Source organism: Pelmatolapia mariae, linkage group LG10_11 (assembly GCF_036321145.2).
Source record: "Pelmatolapia mariae isolate MD_Pm_ZW linkage group LG10_11, Pm_UMD_F_2, whole genome shotgun sequence".
NCBI classification, from domain to species: Eukaryota; Metazoa; Chordata; class Actinopteri; order Cichliformes; family Cichlidae; genus Pelmatolapia; species Pelmatolapia mariae.
Window position 1 is genome coordinate 21892496 of NC_086236.1, and position 27809 is coordinate 21920304.

Consider the following 27809-nt stretch of genomic DNA (forward strand, 5'->3'; position numbering starts at 1 on the left):
AGTATTAATGTGCCTCTCCACCTACACCCCAGTAAATCTTCATCACTTCACCCTCACTGTCTCTTTCTGGGATTTTCTAGAATAGACTGTGTTACTTTAAGGCACGTTCTCTTCACACAGCCTTCTCGCTCTAATGGACAGAGTGTGCGTGTTCCCCTCTGGAGGCTTACTGCCCTCACTATGTGGCATAATTCCCTGACTTTTGCATACATGACAAACACTCTTGCAGCTCCCGCACAGAAACGATGGCTGCTGCGAGAGCCACCACTGAGCATTGTTTATTTTTCCAATCGACTTAACCAGATTTTGAAATAGCCGGAGCCTCAACTGCATCTAGAAGGACTCCCGCTGTGCTGACCTCATTCCTGACTTTGACCAGAGTAATCTATGCTTTCTGCACGCTGGGTGAAGAAGTGGAATCCGAGTCTGTTTAGTAGGATTTGCTGCCCCGGGCAAACTACGCTGGGATCTCTTCATGCAAAGCTATTGCTTGATACAGCTGTATGCCTGTGAAGGGCAAATGGGTGTGGCAGTCCATCTAAAAGATTGTGTGAGTGAGCACAGTAAGGCTATTCTAAAGCATCTCAATCTTGGACCGTCACAGTGCTCAACAGCATGCAGAGGTGACTCAGCTATCGGTCATAGTGCCAATTTTAAGTCTTAAGGAAACAGAATTACAGGAACGTTGCCAAAAACTCCTCTATTGAAGAAGACTTTTCTTAGACAAAATAGTTTCCTCATCAGCTACAGTACCTCATATTATTTCAACATCACTTTATGCAGAAAAATATGTGAAAACTAATGTTTTGTATGCTGTAAGCAGCTCTGTCTACAGCCAGGAGCGACCATGTTTAAATGGGTGCACTGCACAGATACAGATGCCTCTAATTACTGTGAAGTAATCTCTAATAAAATGACTAACTGCACATTGCTACAACAGCCTGTGTCTCCATCTAACTGTCAGTCAAAGCAGCTGCACTCCTAACTTTGGGCGTAAACAAAAATCCAGCTTCTTTTTTTGTACCAGGTTGTAAACATCATTATTTCTGCTGTAATGTTGAGCATTTTAATGTGGAAGTGTGCAGCACTTTACTTTGCAGCCTCAAGTGGTGATTAGAGAAACTGCAGCTTTTGCTATGTTGGTTTCATATTTTAGCACGTAGAGGTTGCCACCCATAATAATAATAAAAAAAACCCTATTCAATGTCTATATCTAAGATTTTCATTTGAGCTCTTTGAACTTCAGTTTGAGCCCCCGGTGTCTGCCTGACCTTGACTTTCGCTCAGCATACATATATAGCTGCATATTTTGGCAGTACAGACATCGTGCTGCATCCAAATCCAAGATTTGGTCAGGCAGAAATTCACGAGGAATTTAAAGTGCCAAACGTTATCCCCAGAGTCCTCCTTTATGAGACATTAGATACACCCCAGAGATTTTTTTGGCAGCAATGATTACTTTGTGCTTTTTTTTTTTATTGGTTAATAGAAATTACATTAGTGAAATGAAACAGTCAAAATAATTTGACACATTCTCAGGAGACATTGCCTGTCCTCAGTTTTCTTGGCTCTTAATTGTTGCTTTAAGTGATTCATGTTTGGGTTTTCCTTCTTTGTTGTAGCTTTTTAGGAGTCTCTCCCAGTTAGCCAACCGTTGAGTCATATGATATAGGGCCACTTCACCTTAGCTTCCTTTTATTACGAGTTTGTCAACAAATACCTGTCGCTAAACCGCTGTTCATGTTACTACATTCACAACAGGAGCGTGGGTTATATCTCACATTGCACTGGCTGTTTTCATTACTTGTGTATTGATGTTGTTACTGTAACGTCTGATACTTGAGAATCCAGCATGGTTGGTGCATGGGTCTTTTTTTTTAATGAGAAGAATAATATTTCATGCAGTTTGGTTGTGCTCACACAAAACGAGCATTCTGTGGATGGTTAATTGAGAGAAGAGCTTCCCAGAGGCTTTGATTTTTATCAGCAGCGAGTAGTGATTATGCTCGAGTATCTACAACAATTACAAATAAGACAAAAAGCAAACTCCATCGACATTCCCGGCTGCCAGCTAATGCAACATGACTGCGAAAAGTACTAGTCATTTACTTAAACACAGTACTCTCAGGTTTCAAAGTAAATATAGTGGAAAGGACATATTTTTGACACATCACTCTGCCTGTGTGTGTGCGTGTGCTTGACTAGACAGGTGTCATTCAGCTGCGATCTCATTTTGGTTGAAAAGGTTGGTTCATCACAGAATCAGACATTAGGCGCATACATGCATCCGCTCAGGATAATGTTATTGTCCGTACTGTAGTGTCCAAATATGAGGGTTATATAACATAAAAAATAATAATAAAACAACAAAGATTGTTCAGGACTTCAGTCCCATGGACAGGCCTCAGGTGACGTAGGATATCTCTATCATGTCCTTTCCTCTTGCTGGCTCTAGGATATAATGCACGGACATGACGTCCACCTCTGCCCCCTCCACCCTCTCCTAAAGTTCACATAGTCTTACACATGTGTGGGTTTGTTTTGAGTAAATCCTCCCATTTTCAACCTTCACATTCAGAACCGACTGCTGTCATCTGGGCCTCCTGTCAGCCTTAGAACCTGCAGCGCATTATTTGACAAGGTAACTCCTCCATATTACTATCCACATGACTTATCTCTGCATTGGCCTTGAAGCTAAATTCAACTATTTGACCTCCTACTATTGATTATGCCATCTGGCTAATGCAAAATGCACACAATATTTCATTATGAAGGCATCATCACTCTCTGCACTGAAATTTCACGGGGGATTGATTGGATCTATTTGTTTTTGATGTTCCAGATATATTTGTTATCTACCACAAAGAGCATCTGTTAATTTTTTTTTTTTGGTTTTTGACTGGATCGTGTAGCAGAGCAGTGGCACATGCCACAGAGGGTTGTGATGACTGTCAAACTGCATGTATGAGCTCATACTCCTGAAAATTTAATCTAGTAATTTGCCTGTAACTTCATCACCATTGTAGACATTACCGCATGGCTCCCTTGCTGGCTAACTGTTTACAGTTAGCCAGACAGCCTTTCCTGTACTGCAGTCTTGGCCCAGCCCACTTTGGAGCAGGTCAGAGGCCCAGTATGTCTGAACGAAGGACTGAGACTTTTCCCTCAGCCAGACCCTTTCCCTTTAATCACTAGAACTAAGCTGCACTGCTTCATTTATGCATGACAAGACTTGAAATGGATGAAGTGTTTCCATTCCATAAGAGGAAGATGATCCAAGGCAAGTAGAGTTTTGGATTAGAGGGGGGAAAGGCTGAGCATTAGACATAATAAATATGTCTGGGGCTTATTAATCACACTTGTTAAAAGGTAACTTCCACATCAACGGTATGTCTGCAGCTCACCACCATGCTGCACACTGCAGAGCTGCAGTATGCTATCTCTTACAGTCAAATATTTAACAGTTTGTTACTTAAAAAATTCATTCTCATGGCACACCTTACCAGTCCCCTCAACTCAAAATGCTTCTGATAAGCTGCACTGGATGCCACCTCACTCTTCTCTCTTTAGCTCACACCTGACTTATTCTTTCCTTTGCTATTAACATTTTTTTATGACAATTAATCCTGATTTGTTTTTGCTGCTTTCATGTAAGTGACACTGAAAATTGTTTTGGCTTCATGCTAATCGCAAGCTAACTTAAAATCAGTTTTGAATGCTGTCTTTATTAGTCTCGGCGTACTTTCGGCCTTTAGTAATCTGATTATGTATGTATGTTGCACAAAATCCTTTTGAACCTGAACTGGCCAAGAATCAGATCCTGCACTTTGGCTGGTTTGGGGTCTACAGACTGTTCACAAATAGCAGTAACAAAGCAAAACTGTAAAACAAAAAACAGTGGATACGTTTAAGAATCTGCACTTTTCTTTGCATTCTCTTTCTTTCATTCACTGGCACATACATCTACATACATCCACACTGACTTCTAACTCTACCCTCCAGGGTGCCAAAACATCAACAACAGAACCCCCAATTGCTCCGCCTGTGTCAGAGGAGGAGGATGAGGAGGAAGAGGAGGAGGAAGAAGAGGAAGAGGATGAGGACGACGACGACGAACTGCCCCCGGTCATTGCCCCTCGACCGGAACACACCAAATCTGTTAGTTGGCATCGTGCGCTTTGCAGAATTGTTGCGCTGTGATACCTCTGCAACTCCTTTGACATCTTGCTTCTCTTGCAGATCTACACGCGCTCCGTCATGGATCCACCAAAGCCTCCCACCCCCGTAAAAGAGGTGCTGACTCCACCGGAGTCGCAGGTCCAGCCGGAGAACACGCCCAACACAATGTATCGCCACACCGACCGGCAGAAGAAAAAGTCCAAAATGACGGACGAGGAGATTCTGGAGAGACTCAGTATGTACAGTTACAGCTCCATGTTCTTACGCACTGCCCACTCCACACTTCTGTGGATAAATTTATGAAATACAGCCTCATCTATTTGCCCAAAATCAGTCGCATTCATGATCATTGCCAAGCACAAAAATATAAAATATAAACTGCTTTGAGGTTAAAATCTGTATATTCATTATAACAACTCTGAGGACGTGACCTTTTGTGCTCGGCACTAGCTAATGCTCTGATATGTATCTGTGTCGATTTGTGTCTGTGTGTGTGGCCTGAGCTGTGCGCTGTGCTGATTTAAAAAGAGAGGCTGAATGTTTGGTTTCCAGTGGCTGTTTTCCATATATTACATCTAGTATGCAACCTCTATATTTAGTAGAATAATTCAAAAGAACATGGAATAGTGGATTTCTCCCATCTCTGCAATGCAACTTTAGCTGAAATACCCAGAAAAGCTCTCTGTAGTAGATGTGAGTGTACATAAGCTCTCTGTGCAGGGTCTGCCTGAAATGAAAGGGCATAAAAACATTTCCTTTTTTTTCTTTTTTGTGTGCCTGTGTGTGTTTGGATGAAGCGTCTCCTGACAGCGTGCACTGATACACACAGTACAGGACAATCATTATATATCTGCTTTCTCTCTGTCTCAGGGAGTATTGTGAGTGTGGGGGATCCCAAAAAGAAGTACACACGCTTCGAGAAAATAGGACAAGGGTAAGTCTTTCCATGATCATCAACCAGCCGTCACAGTTACTGAAATAGAGCAATTTCAGGAACAGCCAGCCTCTGCAGGAGATGGGGAGCTGTAGTGACCACTTCAGGGGGGCAGAGGCAGAAGGGAACTTGGCTGAATTACTGGAAGAAAAATAAGTAGAGAGGAAATGAAAACTCTATCCCGAAAAAGCCAAGAGCCAGATTAGCTCTGCCATTTTGTGTCTCTCCCTTTATCTCTCCTTGTCTTTTGTTCTTTTTAACGCTGTGGCTTTCTGTCACTCTCCCTGTACATATGCACAGATAAAAGTGGTGTTGCTGTTATCGGCTCTGACGCGCTCACCTTTTCCATATTGGATCAGGAAGCTTTTATTTAAACAGTAGATAATTGTATATTTATTCTTTGTCAGGCTTTAACTTTAAAAAAAATGTGCCTCATTATTCAGAGTTGTACAGGTGTAGCTGACAGCAAGAGACAGAGGGGGAAAAACAAAGCCTCAATTCACAGTGGAGGTTTTTTCTTGTATTACAAGTTATGCTTCCTAATAAGGACAGATTGGCTGCATACCATTCCTTTGAGCAGCTATTGGAAGCAAGTGTGTGTGCTTGTCATTGCTAAGGTTTAAATTAGGAAATCTAGCTCATTAAGAAGAACAAAAAAAACATATCTGGCATGAAGTGTGGACTTTTTCCCCACTATGTTAATTCCTAATTTCATAACATCATTAGAATACAACTTAATTTTAGACTTGTCTCCATATCAAAAGAAAGGGAAAAAGGAAATTTGGTCATACTAACACACTACAGTTAGCAGCTGCTCATGCAACAGTGCAAAGGTCCATGAGATAGTGACTGTGAACATGAGATCAGTCTGATGTAATGCAAGTAAAACCTGATTTATATAAGTCTGCCCTCGGGGCTTCTTTATCACACCTCATATTTTAATTCTGAAGGTCTCTGAATAATGTAAAAAGTCACCACTATTTGCAGTGCTGGTGTAATTTTGATCTTGTGTTTTGCAGAGCGTCTGGGACTGTGTACACTGCCATCGATATAGCAACCGGCCAAGAGGTATAACAGACTGTAAACTGCTCAAAAAAATGTAAAGGAACTCTTTATAATCAGAGTACAGCATCAACCCCCAAAATAGGAATCGTTTTACAGGTGGAGGCCACTGACATTTTTCCCTCCTCGTCTTTTCTAACATTTTTTCCCACTAGTTTTGCATTTAGAATGAAGCGATACTTGAACCCTTCATAGGTTGCACAGGTAATCCAACGCCCCCAAGATGACACATCAATATGTGCCATTGACAGTCTTAAGAGCATGGAGGAGATTCCAGGACACAGGCAGTTACTCTAGGAGAGCTGGACAGGGCCGTAGATAGTCCCCAACCTAACAGCTGGACCGTTATCTGCTCCTTTGAGCAAGGAGGAACAGGATGAGCACTGCCAGATGTACAAAATGACCTCCAGCAGGATGCTAGTGTGAATGTCTCTGACCAAAACAATCAGAAACGGATCTCCAAAAGTTGATTCTGTTCATCTGGACGTAGCGTTTTGTGGGAGAAACGTTTCGTCACTCATCCAAGTGACTTCTTCAGTCTCAGCTGACTGCAGGTTTCCCCAATCTTATAAACAGAACATTTGCATAATGACTGAAACCAGCCCACTGAAGGAACAATGGGCTGGGAGGTCAGTTCCTTAATCATAATTATGCAAATTCCCATGACCATTGATCAACAACCACTGACCAAAACCCACTGATCAAAGACCACTGATCAATGGTCATGAGTACCATTCACAGAGAGTTGGGGAATGGCTGCAATCACAGCATTGTAAGATGGTGAAAGATGTACCCTTAGGCCCCCTCCTCGATTCAGAGATGGTCTTTCCCTTTTCACGTAAATGGCCTCCTTGACTCCGCGCTCAAACCAGCGTTCTTCCCTGTCCAGGATGTGTACATCCTCATCATTGAAAGAGTGTCCACTGGCCTGTAGGTGTAAATAGACTGCAGAGTCCTGGCCTGACGAGGTAGCTCTTCTGTGTTGTGCCATCCGCTTCGCTAGAGGTTGTTTGGTTTCCCCGATGTATAAATCCTGGCAATGCTCCTGGCACTTAACAGCGTACACTATGTTACTCTGTTTGTGTCGGGGGACCCGATCCTTGGGATGGACCAGTTTTTGGCGCAGCGTGTTTTGGGGTTTAAAAGCCACAGAGACCCGGTGTTTAGAAAAAATGCGTCTCAACTGCTCCGATACTCCTGACACATATGGGATCACTACAGGTTTTCGCTTGGGCAGCGGTTGTCCTTCTCTCCTGGATCGGCTGGAGCTTTCTTTAGGTGTCTTTCCAGCTTTGATAAAAGTCCAGCTGGGATAACCACATTCACTCAGGGCCTTCTTGATGTGCTGTTCTTCTGCCACCCTGGCCGCTGTGTCAGTGGGGATGGTGTTCGCTCTGTGTTGTAGCGTCCCGATGACACCCAGTTTGTGCTCCAGTGGATGATGAGAGTCAAACCTTAGATACTGAGATACTGATCCGTATCAGAAACAGACTACACTGTCAGACCCTATGCTGGTGTAGTGGGTCCTGGTTGCCTCCTGGTGCACGACAAAACCCAGCAAGAGTATGCAGGCAATACCTAGCAGATGAATGATAGCATTGACTAATTCCCACGTTTGCCTGACCTAAATCCAATTGAACACCTCTGGGATGTTATGTCTGAGGTTGTACCTCAGACTCAGTGATGCCTTGGTCCAGATCTGGGAGATCTCCCAGGACACCTTCGTCTCAGTATGCCCCAGTGTTGTCAGGCATGCATACAAGCACGTGGGGGGCACACAAACTACTGAGTAGCATTTTGAGTTTCTGCAGTGACAATTCAGCAGAATAGATTAGCCTGCCGCATCAGTGTTTCACTTTGATTTTCGGGATCTTTGATTTCAGCTTTAAGTTGATAATTTCCATTTCCGTCAAACGATGCGGCATCCTTATCCAGCAAGACTTTTTGTTTTTGAAATGTTCCTTTCATTTTTTGAGGAGTTTATTTAACAACATTAACATTCTGTATATTGTTTCCTTTTCCTTACTGAGCCATCGGGGAACTTATTGTACACCCAGTATATCTTGTCTGTTTTCTCAGGTGGCCATTAAGCAGATGAACTTGCAGCAACAGCCCAAGAAAGAGTTGATCATCAATGAGATCTTGGTGATGAGGGAAAACAAAAACTCCAACATAGTGAACTACCTTGACAGGTTTGATTTCACCTGTAGAGTCACAAAAATAAGTAGAAAGATTTATGCTTCTGTGTTAAATCTACACTGTAGGTGTAATGAGTTAATTATGGTAATTCATTATAGTTGTTAATTTCTTCATTGGACACAGTTAAAGCTTGATGAGCTGAAGAGTCGTAGTGGAGATTTTTTCCACTTATTCCAGCCTCACGTTCTATGCAGTCACCTACTTACTACATATATGTTGCTAGTTCCAATAACCAAAACATTACACTACAATTTCTTGTTAGTACTCAAGTTTACAAGTAAACTTACCCAGCAGTGTGAGTGTATAAATATAACTTTGCCAGTAGCAGCTGATCTGTGATCAGAAAAGTTGATGTCCTCTTTGAACTGCAGTTGACTGTAGAGTGATTTTGGCCTAGCATGTATTATAGTTACCTTAATGACTTTGAAAAATCCTCTCAGCCTCCTTTTTCAGATCCTTTTCCTCCTCATCTCCTCCTCTTGCTTGTTGTTCTTCTTCTGATGGTGGTCTCATTTCATCTTAAGACATTACTGACACCTACTGTTGTAAAACCATATAACCATTCAGCAAGGGCACTCAGCTCATGTAGCTTTCGAGCATCTGTTCCACTCAGCTCCTTTTTTCTTTTGCTTTATGTCCCTTTGTCCACAGCTAGCGGTAGCATGCTTTAGCTCTTGCTTCTTGTCGTAGACTGCTCTGTCATCTCATTTTCTGGGCAAGGCTTGAGACTCGATTTGCCAAAGAAATATTAAATATGTGTCTCTCACTTTCTCTTTTATTAGTTACCTGGTAGGAGATGAGCTTTGGGTGGTGATGGAGTATTTGGCTGGAGGCTCGCTGACAGATGTAGTGACTGAGACCTGCATGGATGAAGGCCAGATTGCAGCAGTCTGCAGAGAGGTAAGAAGCCAAGTTTAGATCAGCAGTACTGCCAGATGACCCTAATATTAAGGTGGACTCATGTAGACAAGTTTATGCATTTTACCCAGCCTAGAGAAAAGGACCATCTAAATTTTTCCTGAACACAGACTTTCTTTCGTAGGTGAAGTTAGTAATGGGTTTTTTTTCTCTTCACAGTGTCTGCAAGCTTTGGACTTTCTACACTCCAACCAAGTTATCCATAGAGATATAAAAAGTGACAACATCCTCTTAGGGATGGATGGATCCGTGAAGCTGAGTAAGCATTTATTGATTTTATTCAATAAACTTTGGCTTTGGTGTGGAGTATGATCAGGTTTAGAGACACTGTGTTGTGTTAAATGAAAGACTGCTGGGATCAAATAAAAAGAATAGAAATGCATGGCTAAATGTTAAAACACCCTTGCGTCTCTCTGTCTCCCTCTCTCTCACTTCCCTGCAGCCGACTTTGGTTTCTGCGCTCAGATCACTCCCGAGCAAAACAAGCGCAGCACGATGGTGGGAACGCCCTACTGGATGGCACCAGAGGTGGTGACTCGGAAAGCGTACGGCCCAAAAGTGGACATCTGGTCTCTGGGAATCATGGCGATAGAGATGGTGGAGGGAGAACCACCTTATCTGAATGAGAATCCACTCAGGGTAAGAGACAAAGCACAGCCACAACTCGGAGGCTCAGTAGCCGTCTGTGGTTCTTACAGTTTACGTGGAGATAAAATATTCAGATGTCTTTTTTCTGCGGTCCTTGCATGTTTGACCACGATCATCTTTCCAGGCGCTCTACCTGATCGCAACCAACGGGACTCCAGAGCTGCAGAATCCAGAGAGACTGTCATCTGTGTTCAGAGACTTCCTCAACCGCTGTCTGGAGATGGATGTGGACCGCAGAGGTTCTGCCAAGGAGTTGCTCCAGGTAAAAACAGAGACTTGAGAAATAAACAGTATGTAGACACACTACCATCTGCTGCACTTTGACGAATATATCCAACTATGTGAGTGATGTGGTGTAAACAAGCCATAATTCTTACTACTGCACAAAACCAAATTGAGCACTAACAATTGAAGCTCAAAGTGTTGCATTTTGGCGTTCACTATCTTGTTCTTTTAACAAAATTATCTTTTTGGATAGGCAGGTCATGTACTAGGTTATCAACTTTTGTTAGTTACCCTGGAAATTGGATAATGATTCTTGGATAATGATAATAATAATTTCTCTCACCCCAACCGGTCGCAGCAGATGGCCGACCCTCCCTGAGCCTGGTTCTGCCGAAGGTTTCTTCCTGTTAAAAGGGAGTTTTTCCTTCCCACTGTCGCCGAAGTGCTTGCTCATAGGAGGTCATATGATTGTTGGGGTTGTTTTTCTCTGAATGTATTATTGCAGGGTCTACCTTACAATATAAAGTGCCTTGAGGCACTGTTGTTGTGATTTGGCGCTATATAAACAAAACTGAATTGAATTGAATAATATGATTCTAAGCGTACTATATTAAATCTACTCTTATGCTTGTTTTAATAATCATAATTTTATTTTTATGATATTGCAAATCTCTTTGGATTCATAGGTACATTTTTAAAAATTATTTTTTGCATTTTCAGCATTCTTTCCTCAAGTTGGCGAAGCCTCTATCCAGCCTGACGCCCCTGATTGTAGCTGCAAAGGAAGCCATAAAGAACAGCAGTCGCTAAGGATGTGCTCTCTGTCCGCACCCGAGGCTGGAGCCCCGCCTGCGATGAGTGCTTTCATCACATCCAGGGGCTTGGGTGTATGGGTGTATGGGGGGCGGGTGACGTGACAGTGACAGCACAAGGAGGGGTTTGTGTGACTTACAGTGACAGCACAAGGACAAAAGACCCCCAGGCCTCAAATGTAGGATGGACATCTGGCCTTGCAGCGTCTCGGCCCATGCTGCTGAAAAGACCTTGTCTCCCCGTTTACTCCTCCAGCACTCTGTACATGTAGAGCAGTCTATCACAAGTGTGTGTGAGTGTGTGGGTGCCTGCGTGCGCGTATACAAACTGTGCACATTTCTTTGTGTCGTACGTCCTGTTTGGGAGGCGGTTGCTTCCCAAACCGAAAAAAAAAACAAAAACATGAGAAAATTGAAAAGAAAGCGTGCTCATTTTCAAGAAGAGGCTCCAAGAGCGACGAGGAGAGACAAAAAAACTAAACTTAAAGAGCCTGAATTTCCTTCCCTGGCAAGCTTTAGGCTTGATTTTCCCTCCTCCAGTCCTTCCCTTCTTGGTGCACCATCGGGCCACACCTGCACCTACAGGGACTGGCTGATGTGAGAGCGTGATTCTGGACCCAGCCTTTGCCTGCATGACTACGGCTCTGTGGAAAAAACATAGCTACTCCTCTGCAGACTGTCACATCTCAAGGTGGAATATTTTTGCATTTTCTGTGTGTCTGTGTGTGTTTGTAAATGCGTGTAGTAGGGGTGCCACTACAGGGGAAAAAGTCAGGAATAATTTCACATGACCTATGCCAGCTTTAAACACCCTTTATTAATCCATTTCATATCGGTGAAGAGTTGGAGTTGGCGACGGTTGCCTGCAGTTTTCTCTGTAATACTGGCTGTTTCCTGTTGCAGACACACATGATCACTGATACCAGAGCCAGAGCTGTGTGCTTGAGATGTTTATATCATGGAGATCTGTCATTTACTCATCCTAGAAGATGGTCATCTACAGTAAGTTGGAGGTCCAGCGCCACACTCAATCACACCCAAGGATGCCCCAAAAATCACAGTGTCCTTAGTCAAGATACACCCAACAAACAAATGCTGCGAACAAAAAATATATTTATCCAATTGGAACTGACAAACACGACATAAAGGGAAAATACTTCAAATGCATGTGTTGTGTCCAATGAGCCACTGACCACCAGCTGCCCCTCCTTCCTTCCGTCCTTCCTTCTCCCTTTTGGTACTTATGATGCTGCTCATTCATGCTCCCCCCCCCATTTAATCGGATGTAATGCAAATTCTTTCCATGATATTTACATTTTATCACCTTTTGGGCGTGCGTCGGATCAAAAAGAGGGGGGATGTTATCAAGGGAGTGAAGCAGGAAGCAGGGAGTGCCATTTTACGATTGTACCTTGCCCTATAGCGCTGAAAACCCTAGCCGAGGTTCACATTGATCGCCATCATTCCTTCCATACTGGGTTTGCTTAAACTCACTCCTCTGTACAGAAGTTTAGATTTTGTGTCTGTATTTGCTGCCTTCATTGGGCATTTCCCATGTAGCATCCCCCCCGTGTGTGTGTGGGTGCGTGCGTGAGTGTGTGTGTTAGGGGGCTACCTCAATCTGCACTAGAAGATGCCTCACTCGTGTTGTCCACCTTGACTTTGAGGTGCAGGGTAGCTGCTTAGTCATATTGTACCTCCACTGTCCAGCGCAGAAGATGAAGGAGTGACGTTAGACAGGAGGATGCAACAGAATCCATGCATGTAAAACAAACTATACACTGTATGTCATCTTCAGATAGGTTAAGATTGTTAGGATATGTATGTATGTATGTAAATACGACGGGAACCCCCACTTTTTTTTCATAACTATGTAACTTAAAACGACAATATTCAGGTTGCTCTGTGGTATGTATCAATAATTGTTTTGCACCCTGGAAATAGAAGAGAAAAAAAGAGAGAAAAGCAAACACACAAACGCCGTCTCTGCACTCCTGGATCCACCTCTCCTGTTTGGGCTTTATAGGACACTCCTTCATCCGGACGGAGAGCCGATGAATGCAGCACTCTGTGTGCGGGCCCACACAGTCTGTCCTGAATACCACTGCTGAGTGTTTGTGCGTGTGTGTGCGTGTGTGAGTGCGCGTGGTAGGTGTGGGTGGCCTGTTAGGAAGCTTCGCCAGCCCTGGGACATCTGGCCTCTGCCCCATGTACAGGTCTGAACTATGAGCACAAAGGTGAATTTCGGGACGAGAGACACCGCCGACGTGCCCCCTTTTCTGTGGTTGCTCCTGTACATTCCTATCTTCTGAATGTGTAAACCTGTACACGTGGTGTGAAAATTCCTCTATTAATGTCTATCAAGAGAATGGAACAAAGACAAAAAATGTTACTTTTTAAATTATTATCTTTATTATTATTATGATTATTATTACTACTACTCTTATTATTGTCTAGCTTTGTAAAACTGCTGATCCATCTGGCATACCTCAGCAGGCCTTCCCCCATCTTTGGAAAAGGACAAATGAGTGAAGGGGAAATGAGGTTTTGGATAAACTATTTTTAATTGTGGTTGAAGCAATAGACTTTTTGAACTTTGAATTGTGCATGGCTGTGTCTTGAGTGTCCAAAAAACAAAAAAAAACTGAAGGAAAAAAAACAACAAAATATTGCAGTTTGGGAACTGGACTGAAATAAAAAGAGGAAGAAAACCAGAGTCGTAGCAGTGTTTGGTCTTAGGATTTCTTTTAATTTTTGTTCCATTGAGAATTTTCTTAGTACTCATGAGAATGAACCATGATTGTAAACTGCTGGAGAAAAGAAACAGAAGAGGAATACATACGTGTAACACCAGGTGTAGCATTTAACACGTTACTCTGCAAAAAGGCGACAGTATAGGCCGCAATCTTGGTAACTGTGAGCCCTGAAGGACGAATACTGCCATGTTTCTCACAGTGTCGTATCAGAATAATCGGGGTTACAAACACATCAAAATACAAACTTTATATATAACTTATAAAAGCACGAATTTAAAAAAAAGATTAAAAGTAATGAAAAGGGAGAGATTTTCAGTTTGTCCCATAGTTCCCTGCTCACATAAATTCACCTTCATACAAATGCATCCCGCTGCTGGTTTCGATGCTTGTCAAATAAGTTACACAATATGTTCACTTTAAAGCTGAGAAAGGATTCAGCCCTCTCTCCGGTCATATGGCAGTCAGCTGAACCGAGGTGACGATCCTTAGGCCGATGATGCCGGGCATCTGCCGTCCTTGATCTCCGAGCTGAAGCCTCTGAGGTTCAGTGGGGTCGTTCACTGACCCGGACAACACGACTTGGCCCATAAATTCATCCTTCACTGCGTTGCTGTTCCACACCTGAGGAGAAACAGTCAGTTTGAAATATATTTATCTCCACACTCTAAAATGTAATGGCAAAACAAATGTTTTCCCTCATTAAACAGATTAGGAATTTAAGATTTGCAAATGCAGGATGAGACTTGGTCCAATATGCAAATTAGGCTAGTGGTGTAAAAAATGGAATGTTGTTGTTTTGGCTTTTATGAGCAGAGACAGCACTTAGTTTATATTTGATACAGAATTGTGTGTAAGACTTCAGGTAAATTGAAAGTTTGTTCACTGTTAAAAGCTGGGAAATTTGTTTTCTTATGCTCTTGAAGCCTTTTACAAACTCTTCAATGAAAACTTTACAGTCTTTGAGATTAAAATAACGCTGATCTCTGAAAAGCAGACATGTCTGAGAGCCATAGTTTCAACCGGACAGAGGTGAGAAATCCCTTTGCTCCACCAGTCACTGAGAATAATTCCATTAAGCAGGACTAATGAGATAGACTGCATATTACCTGCACAGTTATGGGCTTGCTCAGCTTTTTCCTGTAGAAAACACCGCTAGTTGCAAACTCTGGGTTTAAGGTGTCCTTGTGGATGGTGGATTTGACTGACTTGCCCTCACATGATATAATCACGTAGGGGTCTGCACCTGCGTGAAAGAGAACCAGATTTGGTGGATTAAAGACTCATCACGCTGAACAGAAGTGTTATAGCAGGAAGTTTAGCTTGTGGAAAGTCTTCCAACCTCCTGTGCGGTCCTGATTCTGCAGCCCCTCAGCTGAATGTACATAGACATGAGTCACAGCTTGTGGGTAACCAGTGATTGAACTCCAGCATTTTACCTGTGGCTTGTCCTCTGTCAGCTCCCTGTGAGAGTAGAGAAGAGTTAAGAGTTGGCAATGTGGCCTTGTTCTTACTAGAGGCAAACTGAAAAAGTGGGATAGTAACATTACACCTATGATTCATAGACAAGGCTGAGTGGATGACCTGTATTATTGAGTGACTATGAGTTGCTGTGCCAAAAAGAAACAAAACAAATTTGAATATTTTCTTGGAGAATTCCCATTCATGTCTAAAAACGAATAAACGGCTCCCATATCAGTCACTTTCCCAGATAAGTGCGTTATTTTTTAGAGTTATTAATATTACATTTTTGTCTGGCAAACTCAGCTACACACTGTTGTTGGCTTGACCTCACATCTACGGCACTGTCCTACCTGCAGCCGGACTCCACATCAGTGAAAACCCGGAGCATGAAATCGCCCAGCGTAAGAGGCTGGAAGGTGGTGGGAAAGATGACATATCGACCCTGAGTCAGATTGATCCTCATGAACACTGTCCGAGCATTGATGTAGGTGGACGTCTTTACACACTTTTGGGTCAGAATGTCATGTAAACGGTACTTCCTGTTCAGTTCCACCTGGAAAAGAATTTCATATTTTGTAAGCATAATTTACCAAAATCCTGTGCATCACAGTTTGGAGCTACTTCAATAAATTTCAAAGGAAATGTTATTACAAGTGACATATGAAAATATCACATAAGAAGCATATAGTACGCTCAAAATGAATGCAGCTTGACATACAGGGTGAGCTTGACTGCAAGATTAGCTTGCAAAAACAATTGATCAAAATAATACAACGTAGCAAAAATATACAAGATTACGTAAATTATGTCTACTATACAAACAAATCTGGGTAGCAGAATTTTACTTTTCCCTGTTTAATTTATAGCCATTTTACTTAAAGGTGACTTGAACTCTAATATACTGCACTTTTTACTGCATGAAGGAGCAAAACCTTCCGCTCCACCCCAGTCAGCTGCACCAGTATAGCAGTAATCGGAAAAAGTACCTAGGCAGAAAAATGACTTTTAAACTGCATTTTGCTAATTTTGTACTTAATTAAACTACATTTGAATTTGTGCCAGAGTCAACGAATATATGTTCTTCTTGTTCATCATAAACTTTAATTGAGGCCTTTAAACAGCGCAGTAAAGATAAGTGGAAAAGATGCTTCACACTTAGAGTTTTCTGCCTCCTGGTGGCACAAAATAGAAACAATAATTGAATTTTAACACGCGCATTATTGTGTTGACTGATCAGCTTCTTTCTTGTTTTTGAAAAAAAAAAATACAATGGCATTAAATGTGATTTTTTTTCACCACAAACAAAGCAGACAGGAATCTAATCGTAACATCTGTGGTTTAGAGGTAGTGCCAGATAGAGGAAGAGGACACATTACTTGTATGATAAACATACATGAGAAAGGTTAAATAAAGATTTAACATTTCACTTCCACAGTGGACCACGCGCACAAGGCTGTTTCTGTTTTCTTTCTTTTTTTAATTAAAAGCTTTTTATGGTGCTGATATTCATTCCTGTCCAGAGTTTTGGCAGCACTTCTATCAGCGTGATAATAGTGCACAGTGTGTGTTTGAACTTTGCCATGTCTCAGTCAACTAAAGGCTCATTACAGGAAATGGGCTGTCAGTTTTGTCACACTGGGTTTCATGACCTCATTTAAAGGTGACAATCTAATCGCAACATGCAGAACAAAATCAAGTTTTAAACCAGTTTCTGAAAGATACCCCAGGTTGTAGTGATCTGCACTTATTGTATCTTGTGTCTGTTTCAGAACTCAGTGTATCCATGTATTTCATATTTTTCAGCTTTTTTTTTTTGGCCTGGTTATGATTTAGCAGACATAACACATGAGTCATAAATAATCCCTGCACACCACTGCACAAGAACACAGGCATCCAAGCCATCTGAAATCATCACAAAGATTTGAGTTTGGTGTTCGGTTCCACGCTGCTTTTCAGCCTGAAGCAATCACAGAAAGTATGTGGTACCTTTTTGTGTTTAATCATTTATGGTTCAGGCTGCTGAAATGGTCTGTTTTGGTTCTGATAAAACACTCAAGGAGTGTAAGTTGTTGGAAAAAACAAACTTATCACTGTTTGGTCATTAAATGAGAAGAGAAAGTCAATTCAAGCCAGATTTTTTTGACCAAAGTGATGCCAGGATGGGGTGAAAAGGCTTTGCTTTTGACCAAAATAAACTGAAGTTTGATTAATGTTTTCATTCCAGACAAGAATAATGAGCTGTTCCACTAAATGTGGGACTGCACCGTAATATTATCCCTCATTTCTAGTCCTGCATATTGAGACAATGTGACACATTTTGACTTGCTTTGGACTTTAAACATTTACAATAGCTGTGAAGCTGTGAAGAAAGTCCCCTCAAACTCAGCACACACAGCAGACATTATTCTGACAAATGAGTATGACATGTTTGGCTATATTTTAAGCATTTCACGTCTCCCACAAACACAGTCTTTCCCACATATGGAAGGGTTACATGACACTGTGGGATACCTTAAAGATGCCAAAGCCAATGGTAAGGTTTTCTCCGTGACCTTGAGGTCTGTGGATTTTCATGTCTCTCTGTTGCAACGAGATGAGGACCTCATCAGTCTCCTTTGTCACATCAAATAAATACTGCAAAAAAAGTTGAAATGGAGTCATCACAGATGTGTACACATACATGAACAGAGGTGATGTAAGGAGAGAGGTCATCCAGAGCCTGCTGTACCTGTGGGTTCTGCAGGAATGTCTGTTTGTGGTTAGCACAGCCGCCACAGCGGTTTAGAAGTGGGTCAGCATTTTTGGCCCAGCTGCCAAAGCGCACGTACTCATGCCAAGTCTTATGGACGCTAATCAATGAAGTATTCATGACACGGCACACGTCTGCATCAGTGAAGAACTTGCACCAGTCTGTAAATGACATCCTGAAGATTTGAACGGAATCTATTATTAAAATCTGGAAAAGTGGGATAAACTGTCCTGAAATAGTGCTGTGATTGAGGAAATTCATCACTTACCAGAACTCTCCATCATCTTCCACTGTGATGCCAAGCTTGTGCCTCTCTGTGTCACCAACCTTTGCCCATTCCTCAGAACTGGCAAACAACAATAAAGCAAGGCAGAATGTTTAATGCGCTTACAAACAGCGCACAGATCAAAAGACATTTTTTCATTTTTGGAAAATTGCCTGTCTGAGCCAGTTACAAAAGTTTCCACAGAGACTTTGTAACAGTAAAAAAATAAAAATACCTGAAACTCCTTTTATTGTGCTCTGTAAAAGTCTGTAAATGGTTCAATCTAAAATGCTATAACATCCCTGAGTATTAGCCAACAACTTCTACTTCCACATGGCCCTAACATTAATTTACATTACAAATTTAAATTACAGACAGATGGAGGTTTTGCCATTAAGAAGTCATTATTTGGCATTATTAGGCTCAGTCATTGTAATTCATTATTATCAGGCTCTCCCAAAAACTCCCTAAAAAGGTTTTAGTTGATCCAAAATGCTGCAGCGAGAGTACTGACACGGATTAGAAATAGAGAGTGTATTTGTCCCATATTGGCTTCTCTTCACTGGTTCTCTGTCAAATAAAGAATCAATTAATTAAATTAAAAATTCTTCTCCTGTTATACAAGGTCTTGAATAATCATTCTCCATCTTATCCTAAAGACCTTGCATTAGTGTATACCCCATTAGAGCACTTTGCTTTCAGACTGGGGGCTTACTTGGGGTCTCTCAGGTATTTAAAAGTAAAATGGGAGGAGGAGCCTTCAGCCTTCACGCCACTGTGGAACCAGCTCCCAGTTTGGACTCAAGAGACAGACACCCTCTCTACTTTTAAGATTAGTATTGAAACTTTCCTTTTTGATAAAGAATATAGTTAAGGCTGGGTCTGATTGTTAGGGTCTTTATAGCTTCTTCATCTTCCAATGTAAAGTGCCTTGTGGCATCTGTTGTGATTTGCTACATAAATAAAATTAAATGTCATTGAACTATTTGAACCAACGAACCACAGCTCTGTTTTCCCTATGAATCCAAAAAACACAAAAACAAGTTTGTAAGGCAGACAGCGTTCCATTTAAAAAGGCTTTGAAATTTTTTGGCACAGTGTCTGCTGAAATCAGAACACATAGCACAGACAAAATTAACTATAACAAGCTTCCTGCTCACCTGTCACTCCAGGCTCCTTTCCATTCAATCTTACCCCAGGGGTTTCTCATACGGATCAGAGGAATGGTTTCATTCTTGAAGTAGGCCAGCAGCCCATGACCCAAACGAACCCTCTTCACTGCTGTTACTGAGTACGCATGGCCTTTCACGAGCCCGTTCATCATCTTGAGCTCAATTTCATGAGGCTGTGCCTGTAATATTTTGCAAACAATTACTATCGGCATGTTTAAAGTGCTTAAAACACAAAGACGTGCATATTCAGAAACAGCACAGACCCTGATGGAGCAGCTTATGATTCCTCCTCGGTCGTACACCTTCAGCAGGTCATCAAAAAGCTTGTCTTGTTTTTCTTGGTCCTTATAAAATTGCCCTTCCTCTAGGCTGATGGCTTCAGATACAGCTCCACTGAAATCCACCACAGCATCACCAGTGTTTCCGCCCTCAAGGGACTGATAGCAGCCAGAGAGCCTGGGCACAGATGGTGTAAGAAATGCAGAAGTTTAGTTCAAAGCATTATAAATGCAGACGGGACCTAAAACTAAACCAAGTGAGAGTCTCCCCCCCAATCAGGCTGTTTAAAGTTTACTGACTTGGCATAGGCCTTTTCCAGCAGAGCACTCCAGAATTCGTTGGGGTCTTTCGAGTGGCAGTAGATGAGTTCTCTGTTGATCGTAGGGAGTCGGTCATCGACCACCACGTCGATCCACTCACCAAAGATCCAGAACTGAAAGTGGAAGATTCCTGCGTAGTTCTCGGGGTATTTGTCATCCCACTCCTGCTCCTTCCAGTCAGGAATCACCTGGTTTGGCATGTCACATCACCCAAAATGAAACGTGCCCACAACAGATAGATTTGAACAAAATCACCAAAACATAAACATACTATAGTTTAGTATACACTATAACGAGTTCAACAAAACCCTTTAAATTGCAGCTTTGCTCATAAAGCACTGAGTGCACGCAGAATTCAGACAAAAGATCTGCAGTTTTACATAGTATAGTGGAAGCATGCCTATTTAGTTCACATTAGCTCATGACCAATAAATGTAGGTGTAATTTACCACATCTGTTGTTCTTGTGTTTTCACAGAGAGTCTGTTGTAGTGTTTTATGTGCGTTATAAAATCAAACGTTTGCAGTGGATGGCACTGATGGTCTGTTTGCTTAAATCACATAACGCTGTAATAAAGAATTGGCCATTAGGTTCTCTAGTTTTCCTGCACAAAAGGGATTTGAGAACATATAATGTGGAGTGGGTAAGACAAAATAAGTGACATAGAATGCATAGCTGATGTATCCTCACACTATCAGTTTTCTTCCTCTGTTCATTTCTTGCAACTAAAATGTGGAAAAAAAGTGAAAGATTTCTACAAAGGACTAAAACTTTTTGGTTAACATTTATTCTCCATCACTAAGCCCCTCCAGTTCCTTTTCAGGTTTCCATCTTTTTCCTGTTCTTCTTTGATTTGTATTTTATTTAAGAAAAAAAACAAACAAAAAACAACTACAGTCAAGTTTCAAAGACAATTTTCTAAATAGCTGAATTTTGTCTCTCTCAGGTTTCATAGTCCTTTTGACCTTAGCTATTATTAGCAAAGTTACAGTACAATATAATATGTTAGTCTGCCAGATACAGTGGCTTGCAAAAGTATTTGGCCCCTTTGAACTTTCCCACATTTTGTCACATTACAGCCACAAACATGAATCAATTTTATTGGAATTCCATGTGAAAGACCAATACAAAGTGGTGTACACGTGAGAAGTGGAACGAAAATCATACATGATTCCAAACATTTTTTACAAATAAATAACTGAAAAGTGGGGTGTGCGTAATTATTCAGCCCCCTTTGGTCTGAGTGCAGTCAGTTACCCATAGACATTGCCTGATGAGTGCTAATGACTGAATAGAGTGCACCTGTGTGTAATCTAATGTCAGTACAAATACAGCTGCTCTGTGACGGCCTCAGAGGTTGTCTAAGAGAATATTGGGAGCAACAACACCATGAAGTCCAAAGAACACACCAGACAGGTCAGGGATAAAGTTATTGAGAAATTTAAAGCAGGCTTAGGCTACAAAAAGATTTCCCAAGCCTTGAACGTCCCACGGAGCACTGTTCAAGCGATCATTCAGAAATGAAAGGAGTATGGCACAACTGTAAACCTACCAAGACAAGGCCGTCCACCTAAACTCACAGGCTGAACAAGGAGAGCGCTGATCAGAAATGCAGCCAAGAGGCCCATGGTGACTCTGGACGAGCTGCAGAGATCTACAGCTCAGGTGGGGGAATCTGTCCATAGGACAACTATTAGTTGTGCACTGCACAAAGTTGGCCTTTATGGAAGAGTGGCAAGAAGAAAGCCATTGTTAACAGAAAACCATAAGAAGTCCCGTTTGCAGTTTGCCACAAGCCATGTGGGGGACACAGCAAACATGTGGAAGAAGGTGCTCTGGTCAGATGAGACCAAAATGGAACTTTTTGGCCAAAATGCAAAACGCTATGTGTGGTGGAAAACTAACACTGCACATCACTCTGAACACACCATCCCCACTGTCAAATATGGTGGTGGCAGCATCATGCTCTGGGGGTGCTTCTCTTCAGCAGGGACAGGGAAGCTGGTCAGAGTTGATGGGAAGATGGATGGAGCCAAATACAGGGCAATCTTGGAAGAAAACCTCTTGGAGTCTGCAAAAGACTTGAGACTGGGGCGGAGGTTCACCTTCCAGCAGGACAACGACCCTAAACATAAAGCCAGGGCAACAATGGAATGGTTTAAAACAAAACATATCCATGTGTTAGAATGGCCCAGTCAAAGTCCAGATCTAAATCCAATCGAGAATCTGTGGCAAGATCTGAAAACTGCTGTTCACAAACGCTGTCCATCTAATCTGACTGAGCTGGAGCTGTTTTGCAAAGAAGAATGGGCAAGGATTTCAGCCTGTAGATGTGCAAAGCTGGTAGAGACATACCCTAAAAGACTGGCAGCTGTAATTGCAGCAAAAGGTGGTTCTACAAAGTATTGACTCAGGGGGCTGAATAATTACGCATACCCCACTTTTCAGTTATTTATTTGTAAAAACTGTTTGGAATCATGTATGATTTTCGTTCCACTTCTCACGTGTACACCACTTTGTATTGGTCTTTCATGTGGAATTCCAATAAAACTGATTCATGTTTGTGGCTGTAATGTGACAAAATGTGGGAAAGTTCAAAGGGGCCGAATATGTTTTGCAAGCCACTATATACTGAATATATCCATGGGAGAACTTCCTTCCTGAAACGAATACCCTGCAGCCACTGCTGCTATAGTTACAGTATTTAAGTTTTATTAATGTACAGTTATCAACTTTAATGCACCAACTCCTCAACACCCACATTAAGAATAAAGCAACAAAGTTAACACACCTTCTGCCAGAGCTTTGGCTTCAAAGCCAGACAAGAGCAAGCTGCAACAAACCAGCAGTTTCCCACAACTCCCTGGTTCAAATCATGGGAGCTGATGCCCTCAACAAACAGATGAGGTTTTTGACTTATCTCCTACAACAGAGAAAATAACATGACAGACTGTTAAGACGTTAACAGTATTGAAAAAAGTATAATTATAGGTTTACTTTTTTCTTTTCTTACATGCTGTCTTAAAAACAAATATGTGTCTACAGGAAAATAATTGGACTGCTTGATGTATATTAGCTTTGGCCACTAACCCCAGGTCGTCTCCACTCTACCCTACCAGGAGGTGGTTTGTTATAATAGAGTGAAGCGTTGGTGGCTGGAAACTCGGGATCCTCAAACAGCGTCTTGTTCCTGATGCAGTCCTCCTTCAGGTCAGCGTAGTGCTGTTTTTTGTATGGCTTCACAGAGGAGACCATCGTGCTGAAGCCTCACAGCTGCACATCGATGAGAGACACCAGACATTTTCAGACTATGTAAAGGCAGGAGGTCCTAACGCTTATCGTTATTGGGCAAATCCAGCTGAAACTGTTCTCGTAAATCTCAGTGTTATTTCATTCCCAGATCATAGCAGACCAACCTTTGACCCAAAGTCCCTTGAGACAGTCTAGGTTTACTGATGAGCATACAGTGTTTACATAGCAATATGCAACTTTCTTATTAACTATATTCTAAAACAGGAAATGAAAACTTTACAGTTAGAACACATAGAGCTCACAGATAAAAAAAAAAATATAGAAACATTTGATGTAAAGGGATTTTTAATCATCTGACAAGCTGCAGTTTTCTGATTGAATCAAGTGTTTTACACTGAGATCCATCAATAGCGTTTGAAATCTTAAGAGAAAGTAAATAAAAAATACATTGCATATCATTCAAAGATCAACAGCAGTAACAATATTTGTGGCCAAAAGACTTTATGTAAACTGGCTCGTATTGTGAGAATAATATTAATTATATTAAGGCTACATTTTACTATGTGACAGAGGGAGTAATCATCATCACAGCTGTTTTCTCCGGGGAATGACTCTTGAACTCTTTGTCCCACTCATGTCAACTTCTGAGTGCTGTGTTTAGTCAGCATGAGCCAAAATAATTAGTTTTGATAAAGCTCGATATTTCATTTTTGCCAAGAATAACACACCACAGTGTACCAAATATCCTTTACTGGAAGCAACAAGCATTGAATTAAGAAACACTTTGTAACTGTTTCTTTATAAAATCAAACAAGTTTAAAAAAAAAAAAGGGCAGGACAGGACAGGAAAAATGATTTAGAGTGTGCACAGATCTAGCAGACAGACAGAAAGAATCGAGCTAACTCCAAAACTTAAAGAATGAGAATTTTCAAATTTTTCTATAAAGTTCAAAATCATTACAGATAACTCATTGAAGACAAGAAAACATATCTGCACTATACCTCTCAGACGGCAGGTGTGCACCTATAACTTCCTGGTCAACAACAAGGAAGTTTCCAGGTGTTGTACTTGCCTGTGGCTGAGAGCCACACCCCGGTTGTTATTATTCTTACTGCACTGGATCTTATCGCCTTGGCATTTTACTGTTTGACCCCAATACTTTGTGATGTCATGACTCCCAGATTTCTGAAGTGGATTAATAAATCATTCTGTGTCTGTGGGTAAGGGAGTACACAGAGTTGTTGGTGTGACTGTTATCGGTTTGAGAGTTCCTGGCTAAAGCGCTCAGACAGGCTATTTTTGGTTGGTTATTCCATTTACTCTTTTTTTTTTTAAAGGACTATAAGTGTTTACGTGATGAAAACATTTGTTTCTCAACAGCACTTTGCAAGATTATGTCTCATACTGTCCTTTTAATCTGTATAATATGTGAATGGCAGTTGACATTCCCCCCATATCCAGCATATCTGCCGGCACGTGACAGTGTTGTTAGAGATACAGTTCAGTGTTTTAGTTTCATACCAAAAAAACCCCCAAAAAACTGAAGCATTTTATAGTCTGAGTTTATGCTGATTTGTGCCTGGGTAAATTTAATTATTATATTGTTATAAAAAATTACTTTTAAATGGTATCAGTGTGTTACACAGGAAACATGGCTGCTGGCCAAAACAAAGATAAATCTGAGTCATTCAGTCAAATTAAAAAAAAAAACACAGATGCAGTAAATCCCATGAATCCACAGTAAACCACATATACTTGTTGAATGTTAAAACTGAAAGCACTTAAGTGCTTAAAATCTTAAGAGCAACACTCACCTGTCGTCTTGTCCTTGCAGTGATGGGCTCAAACACATCCAATCGTCCCGTGGTGACTTCTGTGAGAACCGTTTAAAGATCAGTCCCAAACTCGACACTGCAAGTTGTTAGGTCCTTTTCATAAAGTGTGCAATCTGGTTTACCTATTTTTTCAGAACCGGATGCCGTTTCTTGGGTTTTAACTTGTAGCACTGAGCGCTTCCGCAAAGAGTAACACATAACACACTGCCTGAGAACTGGTCTGACGAGCACCTCTGCAGCAGGAGGTGTTAGGCTGACATGGTGATTGGAAGGTGGGAGGGACGGTGGGGGACTGAAACTGAATACTTTCGGTACTACCACCCAGCCCCACTAAGGTGAAGCAAGTATGAACCTGCCCTGTTTTTTTCTTAAACATTAAAACTTAGATTTAACAAACATCCAAACACTGTGTTTCCTTGATGTAGTGTTGCATATCTCTGCTAAAAAACAAAAAGAAAAACTTACATTATTGTTCTTTAACTTTTACCATGTCTAATTGAATAAACATAACTAATAAGCCACATGTTATCCTTGCACTTTAAGTGAACTGTGGTAATAAGACAAACTGGCAGACACTGAGTGTTCTGGGCTTAAAGAACACAAGAAACACTTTGACTTCCCCTGACTGAGAAAAATCTTGAGTGGCTAAATCCAGGCTCGAAACTGAGGACAAACTGAGCCAAAATTAATAAGGTAAATCCACGAAGGAGTAAAGGAGACAGGCCAAAAAAGAAACCGAACAGATTTTCAAAATAACAATAAATCATCTGGATTAGCTGTGATATGAGAAAATACCAAACATGAGTTTCTGATGTGAGCAATAGATAATGAGAATGAGTGTATCAGTGAGCAGGGTGATATCTAGACACACACCATATGACATGAGCTTGTTTAAAAAGAAGGAAACACTTTCTGTGGTAGAACTGGGGGGGGGGGCAGCTTAACTCTGTCATAACTTAAATAGTGAAAATTTTAATGAGCGCTGTCTCATGGTTTCTTAAGTAAATGAGTCCCGAGGTCAGCGCTGTCAAAGCCCTCTTCCTCGTGGGAATGTATAACCGAGTTCCCGTCAGATATAAACATTTGTTTGCCACAGAAAACACGCATGCGAGGGTGGAGTAATCACAGAAGTGTAGTTACATATCAGTATCACCACTTAAAGAAGGAGGGATTTAAAATGATCTGTTTTATCTATATCATATTTACATTGTGTCTTAAAGTTGGAAAAATAAAGCCAGTGAGAAATAATCAACTCTGGAACGTTTTCACAGGATTCTGTGCAGTTCTGTGAAAACTTAAGTACACCTGATGACTCAGCAGCTTGTAGAACCACCTCAAGCAGCGATGGATGTGGAGCTTTACTAAATGACGTGTCCTTTGTGGTGTCACAGAGGATGATGTTATGCTAATTACAGACTATACTGGACAAACCTTCACACCCTCTCCGTGACGTGCTGGACGGTCACAGGAGCACATTCTGCAAACGACTCATTCAATTGCAATGCACTACAGAAGCTTACAGGAAATCATTCCTACCTGTTATACAGCTGCCCCTCTAAGGTACCTGCACTATTTTCACTTTCAGTATCTTGTATATATTGAAAGAGAAAATATATGGATATTGTGTGTTGTTCAACTTTGGAGCATTTATTTAGACACTCTTCCCCCCATCTTATATTTTAATTAAGTCTGTGTAACAAAGGGAATGATGGAAGGGATTAGTGATGTATTGTTTTCTGTATGACTATCAGTCTCTCACGTCACTGAGAAGGAATTCTGGCTCTTCTTCACAACATTGCAGGACATCACTCTTAAGGTCCTGCCGCAGCATCTCAGTCTGCTGTGGCCTCAACTCTTTTCTGGACTTCTTTTCTTTTTTTAGCCATTCTGTTGTAAATTTGATCACTTCAAAGTATCAACAAACAAAACCGGGGCTCCATACATACTTTGGCCTATAGTCACAGTCCTCTCAGGATGACTCTGACCTCCTGAAACTATCTCACAACCGTAATAAAAGTACAAATTTGGCGCAAAGGCTTTTTTGAATTTTTGCCGAGTGCAATCATGTCTCTTGAGAATGGCTCTTTTTACTTTAAACTTTACATTTACAAGCCTACTGCTGTGGCTCCAGAAGATATTTCAGTGTTTTACAGCTTCCAGTAATGTAATATTGTGAAGTCTGAAGAGTACCACAGCTTCTTAAACTATAAGAGCAGATTTTTGTGTCTTTACAAAAGCACTCACCATCAGCCCCACCCCCACAGTACATGCCATAAATAGTCATCCTTTTTGCAAACCAGGTACATATCTACATTTGAATGACTATTTCTTTACTAAGGAAACTGCTGACAATAGAGGATTTCTTGTTTAGTCTGATCTGAACAATGAACAACCCCGATGGATCCTGTGACATTACGCAGTTTCACTTCTTTGGCAAGTTTTAGAGTTATTACACAAAAATCTTTTCTGCAGGTTTTACATTTTTAACATTCTTTTTAAGGAAAAGAAAGAACTTTACTTGAACTGGAATCCTTGGCATGACATGCAATTGTGAGTGGTCCTGTCAAACATTTACAGTCGTTTTAAAAGGTGAGATAGTGAATGATACGTTTCTGTTGATCTTCCTCCTCGTTCTGAAACATGCCCATTTAAACGTCAGAGTGGAATTCAAATGTTTATTTTTGTGGGGTGCCTCTTGAATGAACCTTTAACTTCATTAGAGCAAATTGCCAAATTAGAGGA

At 41.3% G+C, this 27809-nt stretch overlaps 2 protein-coding genes across 4 annotated transcripts in view; one reads left to right on the forward strand and one right to left on the reverse strand.

Moving 5' to 3' along the window:
* Nucleotides 1-13669, forward strand: part of LOC134637995 (serine/threonine-protein kinase PAK 3) — a 34666-nt gene extending 20997 nt beyond the window's left edge. The window contains exons 6-17 of one of the 3 annotated variants that reach the window (XR_010095213.1): nt 2579-2641; nt 4003-4158; nt 4240-4414; nt 5050-5113; nt 6133-6181; nt 8255-8367; nt 9157-9274; nt 9452-9551; nt 9735-9931; nt 10065-10202; nt 10886-11668; nt 11881-13669. Coding sequence is in view for 2 of the 3 variants with exons in the window: in XM_063488605.1 (XP_063344675.1) it covers nt 2579-2641; nt 4003-4158; nt 4240-4414; nt 5050-5113; nt 6133-6181; nt 8255-8367; nt 9157-9274; nt 9452-9551; nt 9735-9931; nt 10065-10202; nt 10886-10975 (1263 nt within the window). In the remaining variant the exon portion in view is untranslated. Of the gene's footprint in view, nt 1-2578; nt 2642-4002; nt 4159-4239; nt 4415-5049; nt 5114-6132; nt 6182-8254; nt 8368-9156; nt 9275-9451; nt 9552-9734; nt 9932-10064; nt 10203-10885 lie in introns of all 3 variants that reach the window. The other 2 variants (XM_063488605.1, XM_063488606.1) reach the window with 2 other exon arrangements.
* A 162-nt stretch (nt 13670-13831) lies between these two features.
* On the reverse strand, nt 13832-25255 carry LOC134637994 (calpain-5-like). The gene is made up of 14 exons (XM_063488604.1): nt 25190-25255; nt 25047-25105; nt 23070-23252; nt 22771-22902; nt 19959-20167; nt 19644-19836; nt 19369-19559; nt 18212-18289; nt 17923-18118; nt 17706-17828; nt 15545-15747; nt 15073-15194; nt 14840-14976; nt 13832-14354 (listed from the first exon to the last, which is right to left on the reverse strand). Exons 3-14 carry the CDS (start codon nt 23232-23234, stop codon nt 14184-14186), a joined length of 1920 nt encoding a protein of 639 aa, XP_063344674.1. The 5' UTR covers nt 23235-23252; nt 25047-25105; nt 25190-25255; the 3' UTR covers nt 13832-14183.
* Nucleotides 25256-27809: the final 2554 nt, after the last annotated feature.

Coding starts and splice junctions, on each gene's coding strand:
- LOC134637994 (XM_063488604.1), bottom strand. CDS start 23,234: ATGGTCTCCTCTGTGAAGCCATACAAAAAACAGCACTACGCTGACCTG. Junction 19,837..19,958: donor CTGGAAAAGGCCTATGCCAA/GTCAGTAAACTT, acceptor ATCTGTGCCCAG/GCTCTCTGGCTGCTATCAGT. Junction 15,195..15,544: donor GATGTGGAGTCCGGCTGCAG/GTAGGACAGTGC, acceptor CTACTCTCACAG/GGAGCTGACAGAGGACAAGC.